Source organism: Sylvia atricapilla, chromosome 2 (assembly GCF_009819655.1).
Source record: "Sylvia atricapilla isolate bSylAtr1 chromosome 2, bSylAtr1.pri, whole genome shotgun sequence".
NCBI lineage: Eukaryota > Metazoa > Chordata > Aves > Passeriformes > Sylviidae > Sylvia > Sylvia atricapilla.
In genome coordinates, this window is record NC_089141.1 from 36,033,823 (window position 1) to 36,046,577 (window position 12,755).

At 43.0% G+C, this 12,755-nt stretch overlaps 1 protein-coding gene across 3 annotated transcripts in view; it reads right to left on the bottom strand.

Annotated features, from left to right (window-relative positions):
• Window positions 1-3,147, bottom strand: part of SMCO4 (single-pass membrane protein with coiled-coil domains 4) — a 29,046-nt gene extending 25,899 nt beyond the window's left edge. The window contains exons 1-2 of one of the 3 annotated variants that reach the window (XM_066341315.1): window positions 2,960-3,147; window positions 2,869-2,887 (exon numbers count right to left, since the gene is read on the bottom strand). Coding sequence is in view for 1 of the 3 variants with exons in the window: in XM_066341309.1 (XP_066197406.1) it covers window positions 2,300-2,311 (12 nt within the window). In the remaining 2 variants the exon portion in view is untranslated. Of the gene's footprint in view, window positions 1-2,299; window positions 2,597-2,868; window positions 2,888-2,918 lie in introns of those variants that run through there. The other 2 variants (XM_066341314.1, XM_066341309.1) reach the window with 2 other exon arrangements.
• Between the last annotated feature and the right edge of the window lie 9,608 nt (window positions 3,148-12,755).

The following is a 12,755-nucleotide window of genomic DNA, read 5'->3' on the forward strand; positions in this document are numbered from 1 at the left end:
AAACAGGATTAAGAGCTCAGCAAATCCTCACAAAGGCCACATCTGCCAACATAACTCTTTCCCATAATGAGCAGAAAGGAAGGTAACTTCTCACCTGCATGCAGGACTTACTGAGAAGCTGTTACTGCTATAATTCTAAAAAAATTTAAAACAAACAAAAAACCAAAACAAATCAAAAAAGAAGCAACCCAAAATGCCATCGTGGACACCTCAAGATCTTTCACTCTCAAAAAAAATAATTTCACCTTGTTACAGAACTTGTGGTCTTACAGTCCTGACACTGCTCTAGTGGCCCTGTTCAGCCGTGAGCCTTGGGGATCTCCAGAGAGGACAAGAGACAAGATCTCTTTGCAGGACAATTTCTCCAAGCATGACAGCATTTCCATAATGAATCAAAAACTAGAGAAATCTATACTGGCATGCAACACAAATCGCTGCTGCATGTCATGGACATCAATCCACCCAGGGATGCTTCTTGCAGTGCATGATGGAGAGATTAGTATGGAGACAGAGATCATCTTATTCTGAGAGACCTGGACCTGAATGAGATGCCAGACCCATTCTCAAAGGGCTCAGATGGCTTTGGGAGCAACTGAAGCACATCTGTGGCAGTAAAAGCAAAGCCCAGCCCAGTTCAGCAGAGAGAATTCATGGTGAGTTCACTCAAACCCCGACAGCACTGCAAAAGATCACTGCATCTCTCTGAGCACAGTCCCCATGACAGCAGTGCTGCCTGCTGAATCAGGACCCATCTCCTGTGACTTCATGGAGGAGTTTATTCAGCTTCTCACCACTGCTTCTTGGTGGAACACCACCACTGGGACAAGCCTTGTTGGTCTTCAAAGTAACAGGAAAGGGAGAAAGATGATGGAGAAGGAAAATTTGTGAAAATGAAAAAGGAAACTGCATTACATTACACACTGCCATCATCAAAGATGTCTACTATCCAATAAGATAGGTCGTATCACCTAATCAGTGAGTACATGTATTTTATTTATATACATATATACACATGCAAAAGCATTTCTTTGTTTATTTAATGCATAGAAAAACGTCATCAGATTTTTTTAAATATTGAAATTATTTTGCTGGCATAGAGACCTAGCAGCCACCAGTGAGCACACAGTCCACTCTCGTGCTGCTACTGCACCCACACCCCCTCCAAACAAGCAGCAATGAGCCAGGGATCAGCTAAGGAGCACTACTGAGGGTTGTCACCTCACACAGGCCCACTTCCACCCCAGGCTCTGGGGTAGCCACAAAGCTCAGATGGTGTCCCACAGACAACAGCTGTGGACATGCAGTCAATATTGAACATTTGGCGTCTCACACAAACCAGTCCCATCAGACTGTGAACACAAATCATATCCCAAAAAGGTGTAATGTGTGCTCAGGACTCCCTAGCAGAGCTTTCCAGTGTCCACCCTGGCAGCATCTGAAGCTGCCCAGCTCTGCAAATCGCTTGTGTTTATCTCTGTAAGTCCACCAGTGCTGCCCATGCTCTTCTGTGCTGCCCTGTGTTTGTGGCCAACAGCTCTGCCAAAACCATCTTGAGGAGCAGAATGGAAACCTATGCAAGTCCAGGCTGGCAAATGCACTAAAGAAAGTAGTAGTTCCTAGTTCTCCCAAAATACTGAGCAGTATTTGACAGCTTCATCTAAAATTCCCGATGGTAGATGTCCCTTCTACATTTCCCCCAAAGCATGAGGGGAACCAGCAGCTAAAACTGCTGTGCAAGGAGCAGTTCAGTTACCTGACAAAAATGAGTGAAATCAACAAAGGTTGAGAACACTTTTCTTCTTAGGTTCATCTTAGGAGGCCTGTATGTTATAAATAGGCCACTAAAAGGCAATTAAGAGAGAGAGGGAGAGCAATAAGTTATTAAAAATGTACCAACAGGAAACTCATTTCACTTTTTTCAACAGGGCATCGGGGAATTCCTGTAAGACTTCTAGTTCATTTCAAGGAGGAAATTCTGAACGAAGCTAAAAATAACTGACAATCAAATTTTCAAAATTGAGAGAAACACGGAAGTCCCCAGATGTTCGACCCAGGGTGGCAGCAGCCCACAGACCGATAAAAATGTCATTCAAATTTCAGGCAGGACAGGGACCACGGAATAGAAATCACTCTGACAAGAGAACATTTAAAACAGTCGAGAAAATAAGAGAAAAGGTTGAACTATAACGGGCTTAGAAACACAGCAGAAAATAAATTTTTTAAGGTAACCAACAATAAGGAGAACCACAAAACTATGCACCGAACTCATGACAGCTCATCACAGGGACAAAACACGCACCAATAGAGGCATGGTGCTTTAAAAAAGAGACGAACCCCACATTTTTACATTCAGAAGAGATTGTCTTCCTTCTTTCTTGGGTCACCTTTAATTCTTTCGTGATATTTTTTTTTTTCCAACGCGCTGCTTAAACACAGGTCTCGGTCGTTTCCCGGCACTACTTGTACTCGCGACAGGGAACCAAAATTAAGTGGATTTTTAAAAAGAAAAAGCAACAACGCAGAAACCCCGAAAGTCTTCTGCTAGTCTTTGGAGCAGTTCTTCCCCTCGCTAGCCTCTCAGCGGAGCTTCCCGGGGGCTGCCACCCAGCCCGGCAGCGTGGCCGGCGGCGGCTGCCTCCCGCCGATCCCGGCCGGCTCCCGGCTCCCCGCCCGCCCGCCGCCTTCCCAAACTTTCCGGGCTCATCCGCGGCGCCCCGGCCGCGGGACGGAGCGCCGGGAGCCCAAGTCCGCAGGAAGTTGTCCCGCCCGGGAGCCGATCCCGCCGCCCCGCGGCTCCCCCGGGACACGGCGGGCTCCCCCGCGCCCCGACAGCTCCCCGGGGCCCCTTCCAGCGCCTCCCGCACCCACCGGCCTCCGCCGGGACAGCGGGCGGGAGCGGGGCCGCCGCGCGCCCTTACCTGGAGTTGGCTTCTCCCGAGGGACGGCGAGGGCCGGGCAGCGGCGGGAGAGGAGCGAGGTCCGCAGCGCCGGCCGCCGGCAACTTCCCCGCTCCGCCGCCACACGTGGAGCCGAGGAGCGGGCTGCGCTCCCCGCCCGCCGCTCGCCGCCGAGGACGTGGCAGCTCCGGCCCTCCCCCGGCCCTCCCCGGCCGCGCCGGAGGCTCCTCCCGGCCCCGCTCTGCGGAACGCGGGGCGCCCTCTGCCGCCCGCCCGGCCCCCGCCGGCCCGGGGAGCCCGGCCCCCGCCGGCCCGGGGAGCCCGGCCCCCGCCGGCCCGGGGAGCCCGGCCCCCGCCGGCCCGGGGAGCCCGGCCCCCGCCGGCCCGGGGAGCCCGGCCCCCGCCGGCCCGGGGAGCCCGGCCCCCGCCGGCCCGGGGAGCCCGGCCCCCGAGCCCGGAGGCTGCCCCGCGGCCCTGGGGCTGCGTGCGGCCCGCCGCGGCGCCTCAGGTGTCGGCTCGCTGGCCGTGCGGGGCGGGCGCGCAGGACGGGGGAGAGGGGTTAGCAAAGGAGAACGCCAAAATAGGTGGAATGAGGACAGCGATGTCTTTTATTATTTTTTTTTTTTTTTCCGCGTACCAGCAGGACGGAAGCGCCTGTTGAGTTGATCAAACTCTTCGATAAGGGGCTGAAAATGAAAATTGGAGGGCGGGCTCCACGTCCTCCGGGAGCAGGGGCTGTCTGGGCAGAGCGGCGGGACTGGGTGTGTGAGGAACCCTGTCGCACCCAGCCTGAGCTGCTGTGATCTCTGCGCCAGCGACACCCCAAAACACCTGCAGCTGCTGCCCAGCTCCCGTGGCTTAGGCTGACTGCCACGGACACACTCTGCTTTCTCACTGCGGAGAAGAGACCTCTCGCCGCGTTCCTAAACAGACAGAAGCTGTAACTGGTGGAAAATAGAAAATCTCAGACATCTATTTGTCTTTTGTTTTTGTCAGGATTACACATTTTGAAAATAAAAGACGTTTCTTGGGCTTGCCGTGGTTACAGTGTGCTTGACACGCACCTTTCTGCTGAAAAGGTTGGTTGGGAGGAATCGTGCCCTTATTCCAGGTTAATGACGGCTGCAAAACTCTTTCCAAGCTTAGTGGTTTCATCCTTTTCCTCATGCCTTTCTTAAAGTGTTTCCTGTAAGCGTGTTCATGACAGGCACCTTAGTGCAACCTTAATAAACCTTCTAATTGAGTGGTCTCAGACTGTCCTGTTGTTACCTCCTGTTGCTCCTCTTTCTGCTGAAAACATCCATTTCTCAGAGTGCCGGGCACAGTTTTAATCTCGAGGTGCACTGCCAATTTGAGGTTAGGTTCTGACTTTGAAGTCGTAAAGAAGTGATGTTGCTGATGTTCAAATAATGCTGAACCGCTCAGGGCTAAAGCAGAGAAGAAATAAAATTGTGCTTTTCTAAAACATCTCTCGCACTGTGGTTATCTCAAAGGGCTTTATCAAGTAATATCAGGTAAAGGGGCACCTTTAAGCATAGCAGCGATTCCATGCACAAACATACCTCTGAACGGGGAAAATTTTGGCATTAGCGTTATCTACTCATTTAGGAGGGCTATGATGTATGCTTAATGATCACTTGCAGTGCCATGAGAAATATCCAATAATGGTCACCGCTTAAAACCATTAAGGAAAGATAAAATACGTGTGTATATTAAATTCCTCCTTGGGCTGACTCTAAGTTAGAAAATGCAGCCAAGTCGATTTAAGGTTAAAGTGAATGTGTGAATCTTTGCTACATATTCCAGGAAAGCTGTTAAACTTACAAAGTACATAATTTGGCGCTTATTAAGTTACATATTTATGCTAAAGTACTTCAACAACAAACTATACTGGAACTTTTAAAAGTTTGAGCAGTAGATCTGTCTAGTACTGGCTGGCAGACAATTACTTGCTACTGTGATCACTCCACCTTCAGCAATGCCCAGCAACAGGATGTTGCCATTTAAGAAACACAGATTCCTGTCTAAGCTTTAAGCAGGAGACAATGCGTGGGCCATATAGGTTTTCCAACCTGCATCTGTCCAAAACAGATATGATTAAGTGCATTTTCGTTTAGCTATTGATTTATTCACCTGGCTTCCTCAAGTATCGGATATATGTATGTCTCTTGTCCAAGAAAAATAGGGCTCTTTGGAGTATCGATTGCAGCAGTGGAGTCTGCAGTACAGCTCAGTAAAAGGTTTGGTTCACATTTTAAGACATTGCACTGGTCTACGTAGTAGGTAATAGTAGGTAATAAACCCACATGTCCTTTGGATGTAGATGTAGAAATCTGCTGCCAGGATTATAATCTTCATTATTTGTTCTTAATGTAGAAAAAAAATCTTTTCAGGTTGAGCTATCACTGTGCAGTAATCTCCCCCTACACCTGCTCAGAATTTATAGATTTGTTTTATGCAGTATTGTAAAAGCACAGGAAATGCTATTGCCCAATTCAGTATTTTGTCCTTTTCTTGTATCCTACTTCTGTGACAGTAGCAGCCTAGTCTTTTAATAAATAATATGATTTTACATATGTATGTATGGAGAGAACAGGAAAAAAAAATCACACATAATGTGCAACTGAAGTGCAGAAACTGTGGTATTCATTACAAGTTCTAATACAAAATATAATCAAATGGGTTCATATACGTATACACTTACAAGGCCCTTTCCCTTGAATATTGTTTCCTTCTCTAGGAACTTACAGTGACAAAACTTTACAGATTATTATATTCTTCCCACCTGGCAAATATTTTATGACAAAAAGAAACAGATGTTGCTTGCCAAGACTCTTTTATTTGTGATTTTCACAGTCTCTGGCAGTTTTGGACTTTTTCTCCTACCAAGTGGCAGAACCACAGCACAAGATACTTTCCATCTCTGTGCAGTTGCACCCCTGGGTTTTGCTGGTGTCTTTGCGTTCCAAGAACTCCTTTGCCTTTCTTTTGATTTCTTTTTGGTTCCACACTTTCTTCAAATTTACTCTGGGTTCTTCTTTTCCTTATTTTCTGTTCATATCAGTCTCCTGTGAGACTTCCCCTAAATCTCATCATCAGAGTCTTCTTTCTCTCATAAGATTCAACATGGAAATCTCACAGTTACCTTCAACACTCAGATTAGATGATCTGTCAAGCTTTGTGTGGGACAGAGGTGCCGTGGAAGTGCTTATTTATCTTCTGACTATGAAAAGTACATAAGAAGTAGACCAGATTTAGACATTTAAAGTGGGGTGAGATGAATTCCAACTTATGATGCTTCTCTGTTGCCAGTGAAGCCAAAGACAAACTGAGTCATTTCAGTGCTGAAAGATAAGAAATTTTTATGTCCTGGTAACAGTGGTACCTGAGGTGATGGATAATGAATGCTCTCTTTTCTAAGTCAGCAGCTACCTCAGAACACAAGTGACCAGTAGTTATTATTAGAATGTAGTTTGGTAGTCTTGGGCAGATTAGAAATCCACAGGGCTCTTAGTCTGTGTTTTCAGTGATTGCTTCACGATAGATGTCACTCACTGAACTGTCTCAGAGACTATAATGTTCCTTCTTCTCTGGAGAGGCATCTTTGGAACTCAGTCTGAGTTAGAACAAATGTATCAAAAAGGTGCTTTAAGGAGCACAGCAGCTCAGGACTGGAAGTAAATATGTATGGAACAAGATCCTAGGAACAGGCTGTTTAACAAAGTTAAAGCTCAACATTTTCACACTAGGAATAAGATTAAAAACATGAAAGCAAAAAAAAAAAAAAAAAAAAAAAAAAGGAAAGTAATATACATCCTGAAAAATTGTCAATAATGTCTAAATTGAGGCAGGATGCTTTCCCAATTTGGCCTCAGAAATTATGATGACCTCTCTATATATGGAAAGCCAAAGTAAATAATCAATCACAGTGCTTTCTTCTGACTTTACAAATTACGGAAAAAGCTCTTCAAACAGAAAGCTCGGCCATATTAACAAGGTAGAAGAAACTGGTTTGTACTGTCACCATCCTGCAGAAATCCTTTTTCTGAAACCTGAATAATACTTTCACAGTCACAACAGTTAGCCTAGCGTAGGGCCTTAAAGAGCCTTTAGAAGATGTGAGTTTTGATACAAAACAAAAGACTGGATTCATCTGCTGGTGTTAACTTGGCATAGCTTCATGGAAGTCAGTGGAGTTACACTGATTTACAAAAGGAGCAAATCTGATCTATAAACATTTGAAGCTAAGACTAACACACACTAAGACACTATCCTTTTTCCCCAGTACTCCAGGTCACAGCAGAACTCTTGGACTTTAAGATTCCTTTTTCAGCAGAACATGATATGTAACATTATGAAAGATATTACAGAAATGTGACATCACCAGAACTTTGGCTGATCTTACCTGAAAACCATAAAACTCTTATTCAGAAACATCTGAGAGATTATTTATATTTTGTATGTTGGATACATGCCAGCATATTTTGCAAGGTAATTCAGTAGTGCAAGTGTAGTCTTTTTATATTTCATCTGCTGTCACAAGTGATCAAATGACAGATAAAAAATTTACTTGATAATAATTGAGTATGTCATCTGTTTTCAAATGCTCAGAGCTCCAAAACTAGGAAAGACCGAACAAGGAGAACTGTATAGTGTCTCATTATACTTTATCTTTCAGGTATCTAAATATTGTGACTAAAAGTCAGACTAGACAGTTACATCTGTACCAGGTTTTACAGAAGTGAAAAGATAAGTCACAGACGTTGGCAAGGCTTTCTTCAGTACATTCTATTAAAAAAAAAAAAAAAAAGCTTTAGTTGATCTGCTTATAATTTTTTCGCGTTGTGTCCTCTTTTGGCACTGAACTCTATGAAATTTACAAAAGCAACACCTGCAGCTCTCCAAATCACAACCTTTTTGAAAGTTGATGTCTACATATAACATTCCCACATTCAATCAACCTAAATGTGTTAACAGCTATGTGACTTACAGTGAATCCCCAAAGACTTAGGCTTGAGAAAGAATCTTCTTTGTTTGAAGATGTCTCTCTCTCATACCAGTCAGACTTTCAAACTCTGCTCTATAAACACCATGGCGCAGTGCTGAGCAACTTCCTGTGAGTTACTAAGTGCTTTCAACTCTTGGTGAACTTTTAGGAATTGTAGGAAGTTGGCTATTTACAGGAAGAGCCGAGACTTTTAAAGAATGAACTGCAAACTAATTTTATTAGCTTACATGCTTGTAGTTACTTTTAGGTATAGTTTGACATTTTCTATTTTTTCTTCTTGACATAAAAATATACTTAACTGGCAAAGTCTTGCTGTCACTTCAATTAAGATTCTCACACCAGCCATCAGCTTCTTCTGTTGCTGTTGATACTAGAGGACAAAATGTTTTGGAGGAACTTATGTGTAAAAAGCTTTCGTTTTTCAAGTTAATGTGTAGTGCCATGAATTTCAGCAGATCATTTGCTTCCCTTATGCATATAAATGTACTAATGCTGTGAGCTATTTTATATTTTTCCAAAATCATAGCAGCCAGACATCCAAAGGACCAATTTGGTTGTGGACTTTTCTCTAAACAATCACTGTATTTCCAGACCAGAGCTGTTGACTGCTAAATGATCTGTTGAAAGATTCAGTAGCATTTGGCACATAGATATTGTTTACAGCATGCCCTTCATTCTCTCTGCCATATAACAGAGCCTTCTGCTTCCTCTTGCTTCCCTGATGATCACCTTACAGTGACTCTGGAAGTAAAATAATATAATTAAAGGGAGAGTGGGTATCTCCAGATAACATTAGAAAATCACATAGCAGGATTATCCAGCTTTGTGCTTAGCAAGTTTAGCAGAAAGATGGGTTCTGTGCTTTTTGAGATAGATGTCACCGTAATTCTTTGTGATGGGCCTTCACATTTGATGATATTGCAAAAGAAGAGTGGGACAGATTTAACCTTGAAATCAATTGCAGTCTGTGGGAATAATTAAACAGTATGGTGCTTTCACAAGGAAGTGGTGGATCACTATAACTTTGCTTTTTTCAAAGTAAGAGTTGATGTCTTTTTTACAAAATATGTTTAAATCATCTGGAAGAAATTTATAGCCCCTGCACTGAGATTATAGGCTGGAGACATTTTAGTTCCTTTTGATTTCTGGAACCATGAATCCGTGAAGAGTTTCTTTTCTTTGCCACAAGTTGTGGATGGTGGCATAGTGAGCAGAGTTGTGGCCATAGTCCTTGTGTTGTTCGTAGTAGTTGTAGTTCTGTATTACACTAACATGTGTAATTAAATGTCATCTCTCAGGACTTCAGATGATTTCCTGAAGTGGTTAGGAAGTTTTCTCTACCTTGCTCCCTCACTTGCCTGGCAAAACTGGCCAGATGTACTTTTATTTATCTTTTCCTCCACCAAACCACTTGAAAGTGAGATGCTGGATAGCGTGGACTGTTGGCTAGAGAGGGTGAAGATTTCACACTGGCAAGCTGGCATGTCTTGTTCATGACCCAGCTTTGGGCCTAAGGAAGAGAGATCAGCCATAAGATGAATGTATATGCATGTTTCTGTCAGAAAGGAAGGGTTGGGGGTTTATGCTTACAGCTGGGTGGAGGAATGGAGTAAATTCTGGCTGCAGATGGGTTCCAGTAATTTCACTAATGATGTCACTATAAAACATTTTCATACATAACATGATTAAAAGAGAATGTGTGGTTCCTGTTGACCTGCCTCTGAAAAGAAGTTTGTAACTCGACTGTAAAGTCTGAGGGTTATATTGCCATGTAGATTGAACTAGGCAGTAGAGACTTGTTCCTCATAAAACTATGCAGGTTTAATTCAAGCCCCCAAACCCTTTTATTTATTAATATCAGACTTGGAGATTTTAGGAGAAGCATAAGGAACTGTCTTGTATCAGCAGTTCTTTCTGGGCTCATTTCCAAAGTCTTTCTCCACATTGTATCCATGAATATAATATCTAATATTACATCTGTGGACATTCTTAATAATTCAGTTCCTTGGATTCCAGAGGCCAAATTCATAACTGTCTTTTTTTTCCCCCTCAAGGTTCTATACTTCTAATGCAAAGATATATATTGCACCTTTGTTTTTTTTTTTTTTTTCAGTGTTGTGACAGTCTAATAACTTCCATGAGTAGGTGCTACTCAGGATGAGGGACTGTGGGAGCAATCCCACCAAGCTGGGCTAGGCATGAAATTCTGTTTTGAAACTGGACCCACATAGAAGCCCACAGTCAGGGGTGGGGGTATTTGAAATAGTACATTCCTGATGGCTTCAGATTTGGAGTTCTGGATTTGGATCTTTTCCCAGTGGAGATCAACATGATTATACACCCTAGCAGATATTATATAATCTCTAGTCACATTTGGATTCACTGCTACGTATGTTTGATACTTCCTCTCATACAAAATATTAGAGATTAGTTCTCTTCACCTCCATCTCTGTAACTGGAGGTTTTTTTCCCTATAAAATTCAATAACAAGAAAAAATCCAATGCATTTATACTCACAGAAAACCAGTCATGCAAAGCATTCGTTTATGAAAGAGAGATGGTTACACTGAGTCAATACTAATACAATTACCTACTTGAACAAGCTCAGTTACTCAATGCATTACCTAATTCTGTCTTTTGAGAGACTCACTAGGTTGTTTTTTTATTAAGGTTCTCTTTCTGTATGCTTTTATTCTTGTGTTTTCAAGAACCACCAGTAGCTAGAAATGTAGAGGTACACACTGTTGTCATGGAAAACCTGACTTACCTACACAGATATCTTACCATCACTGGAAAACAAAAAAAAAAAAAAGCAAGATCTGCAAACTACATTTACAGCTCTGAGACACAGTGGGCTATTTGGTAGAGCTGGGAAATCTTTTTTTTTTTTTTTTTTTTTTTTTTTTTTTTTTTTTTTTTTGTCTGTCAAAATCTTGAAATAACCTTTCTTTATTTCCAGTGGGACCAAAGTTTTCCTTATTCCCAGTGAGACAAAGGTTTCCAGGGGCAGGGAGATGAGTGGAATGAAAATTGTCTTTATTAAATTTTTTAATTAAAAAATAACTCTAGATGACTTCTCATGTTTTACCTTACTCTATTCCAAATGTTTTGCTTCAATTTTTTAAAATTAGTTTCATCATTAAATGGCCAACCATATTGAGGTTAAACATTTCTAATTTGGAGAATATGGAAAGAGGAAGATTTTTACCATTTCCTAATAGAAACTGCTTTGAAATTGATAATTTCACATAAACTCCCCTACTTCTGTAGAAATGATGCTTTCCAAACAAAATATTTATGTTAAAAAGTATGACTAGTCTAGCTTATCAACAATTCTTAAAAATGAAGATTTTTGGTTTGGAGCTATATCTGTGACCCTCTGAAATCAAAGGGAATATTCTAGTTTCTGGAGATACTTTTGCTAAGTGTTATGTGTCAAGCTCTTTAAAAAAAAACACCCCAACAACTTTAAATAGATTTAATTTCACCTTAGGGACCTACTGGAGTTTACCATAGCCTGACATTGTTGCCCAGGAGCAATGAAATGGGAGGTGATTTAAACTCTGCATCCAAGGAGCGTGGAGGTGTTGGTTCTTCCCATTTACTTGTAGTTAGAGGGCATTGCTCCACTGCACTACATCTGTATGGCTGCACTTGATCCTCCAAAACGGTGGATTATTCCAGAGTGCCACACTGATCACAGTATGAAGTCACTTCAAAAGGCACCTGAATCCAACTGTGATCCACATAGGAGAAGTGAGTGGCAAAGATGCTACTCTACCACAGCTGTTCATCTCCATGTGGTGCTACGAGCAAATTTAAGTGTGTGCCATTGTGGACTGCCTGCTTAACATTCATCTTAAGTTTTCCGTAACATACTTAGTAAATTAAAACTCATATACTCCCTGGAGAACAGATAAGAAACCCCATTCCTTCTCCAGTTCCCACCTTAATCACTGAGTCATAAGTCATACTCTCTCAGGTCCCTGCGACGATCAATTATTCTACATAGAGTGGAACAGCTTCAGCAAAGGTGATGAGACAGACATTCAGAGTGCTCTATTACTCTGACATTATGGCACTTCCGTGGGAAAACAAGCTCAAATCTTAAAGGCAAATGAAGTAACTGGGGCACTTCTGTCCTGGGCTTCATTCAAACTCAAATCCTTATTAGTGAGTTGTTAGGTAAAAACACTTATCAGAAGCATCCAGCAGGCCCAGAGGAGCTCAGCCTTGAACCTAATCCCAAGCAGTTTGGTAGCAGTACACCTGTCACAGGACCACGGCTGGTACTAGTATGCCTTCCTCTGGAGTTAATCATTATTTAGAAATAATGGCTGCAGTGGCTTGGTTTTTGATCAGCCAGAAGGAATGAGAGTAGAGTAGCCCTCGTATTTGCTGTGTCACAGGGGAAGTGTGAAGCAGTAGCTCTTTGGGAAAGCTACTGCTGGAACTCAGCTCCCGCTCCATCACTCTGCAGCTCACCACTGGGAAAGGGCCGGCTTTGCCGAGCTTGACAGCAATGAGCATCGCTCAGCTGACAACTCAGAGCTGGGGTTGCCTCACACACAGCCATCTCCAGATGATGGGTTGGGTCAATTGACACATTCACTTTGGGAGATATAGTAAGAATACTCTCAGTTTGAGCAAGGCTACACTGCTTGAGTATATCCCTCATCAGAAGGAGAGATGAAGGCTGCATGCAGGACAAGGCGTGATTAGCACGAGGCAAGAGAAAGAGAGGGAGTATATCTTTTGGACAGAATAGTTTCATTCATTTTCCCTTGATTTTTTGAAGGTTTGGGGTTTTTTTCCTTTATTGTCATGTACCCCATTTGTAGCCAAAGGGA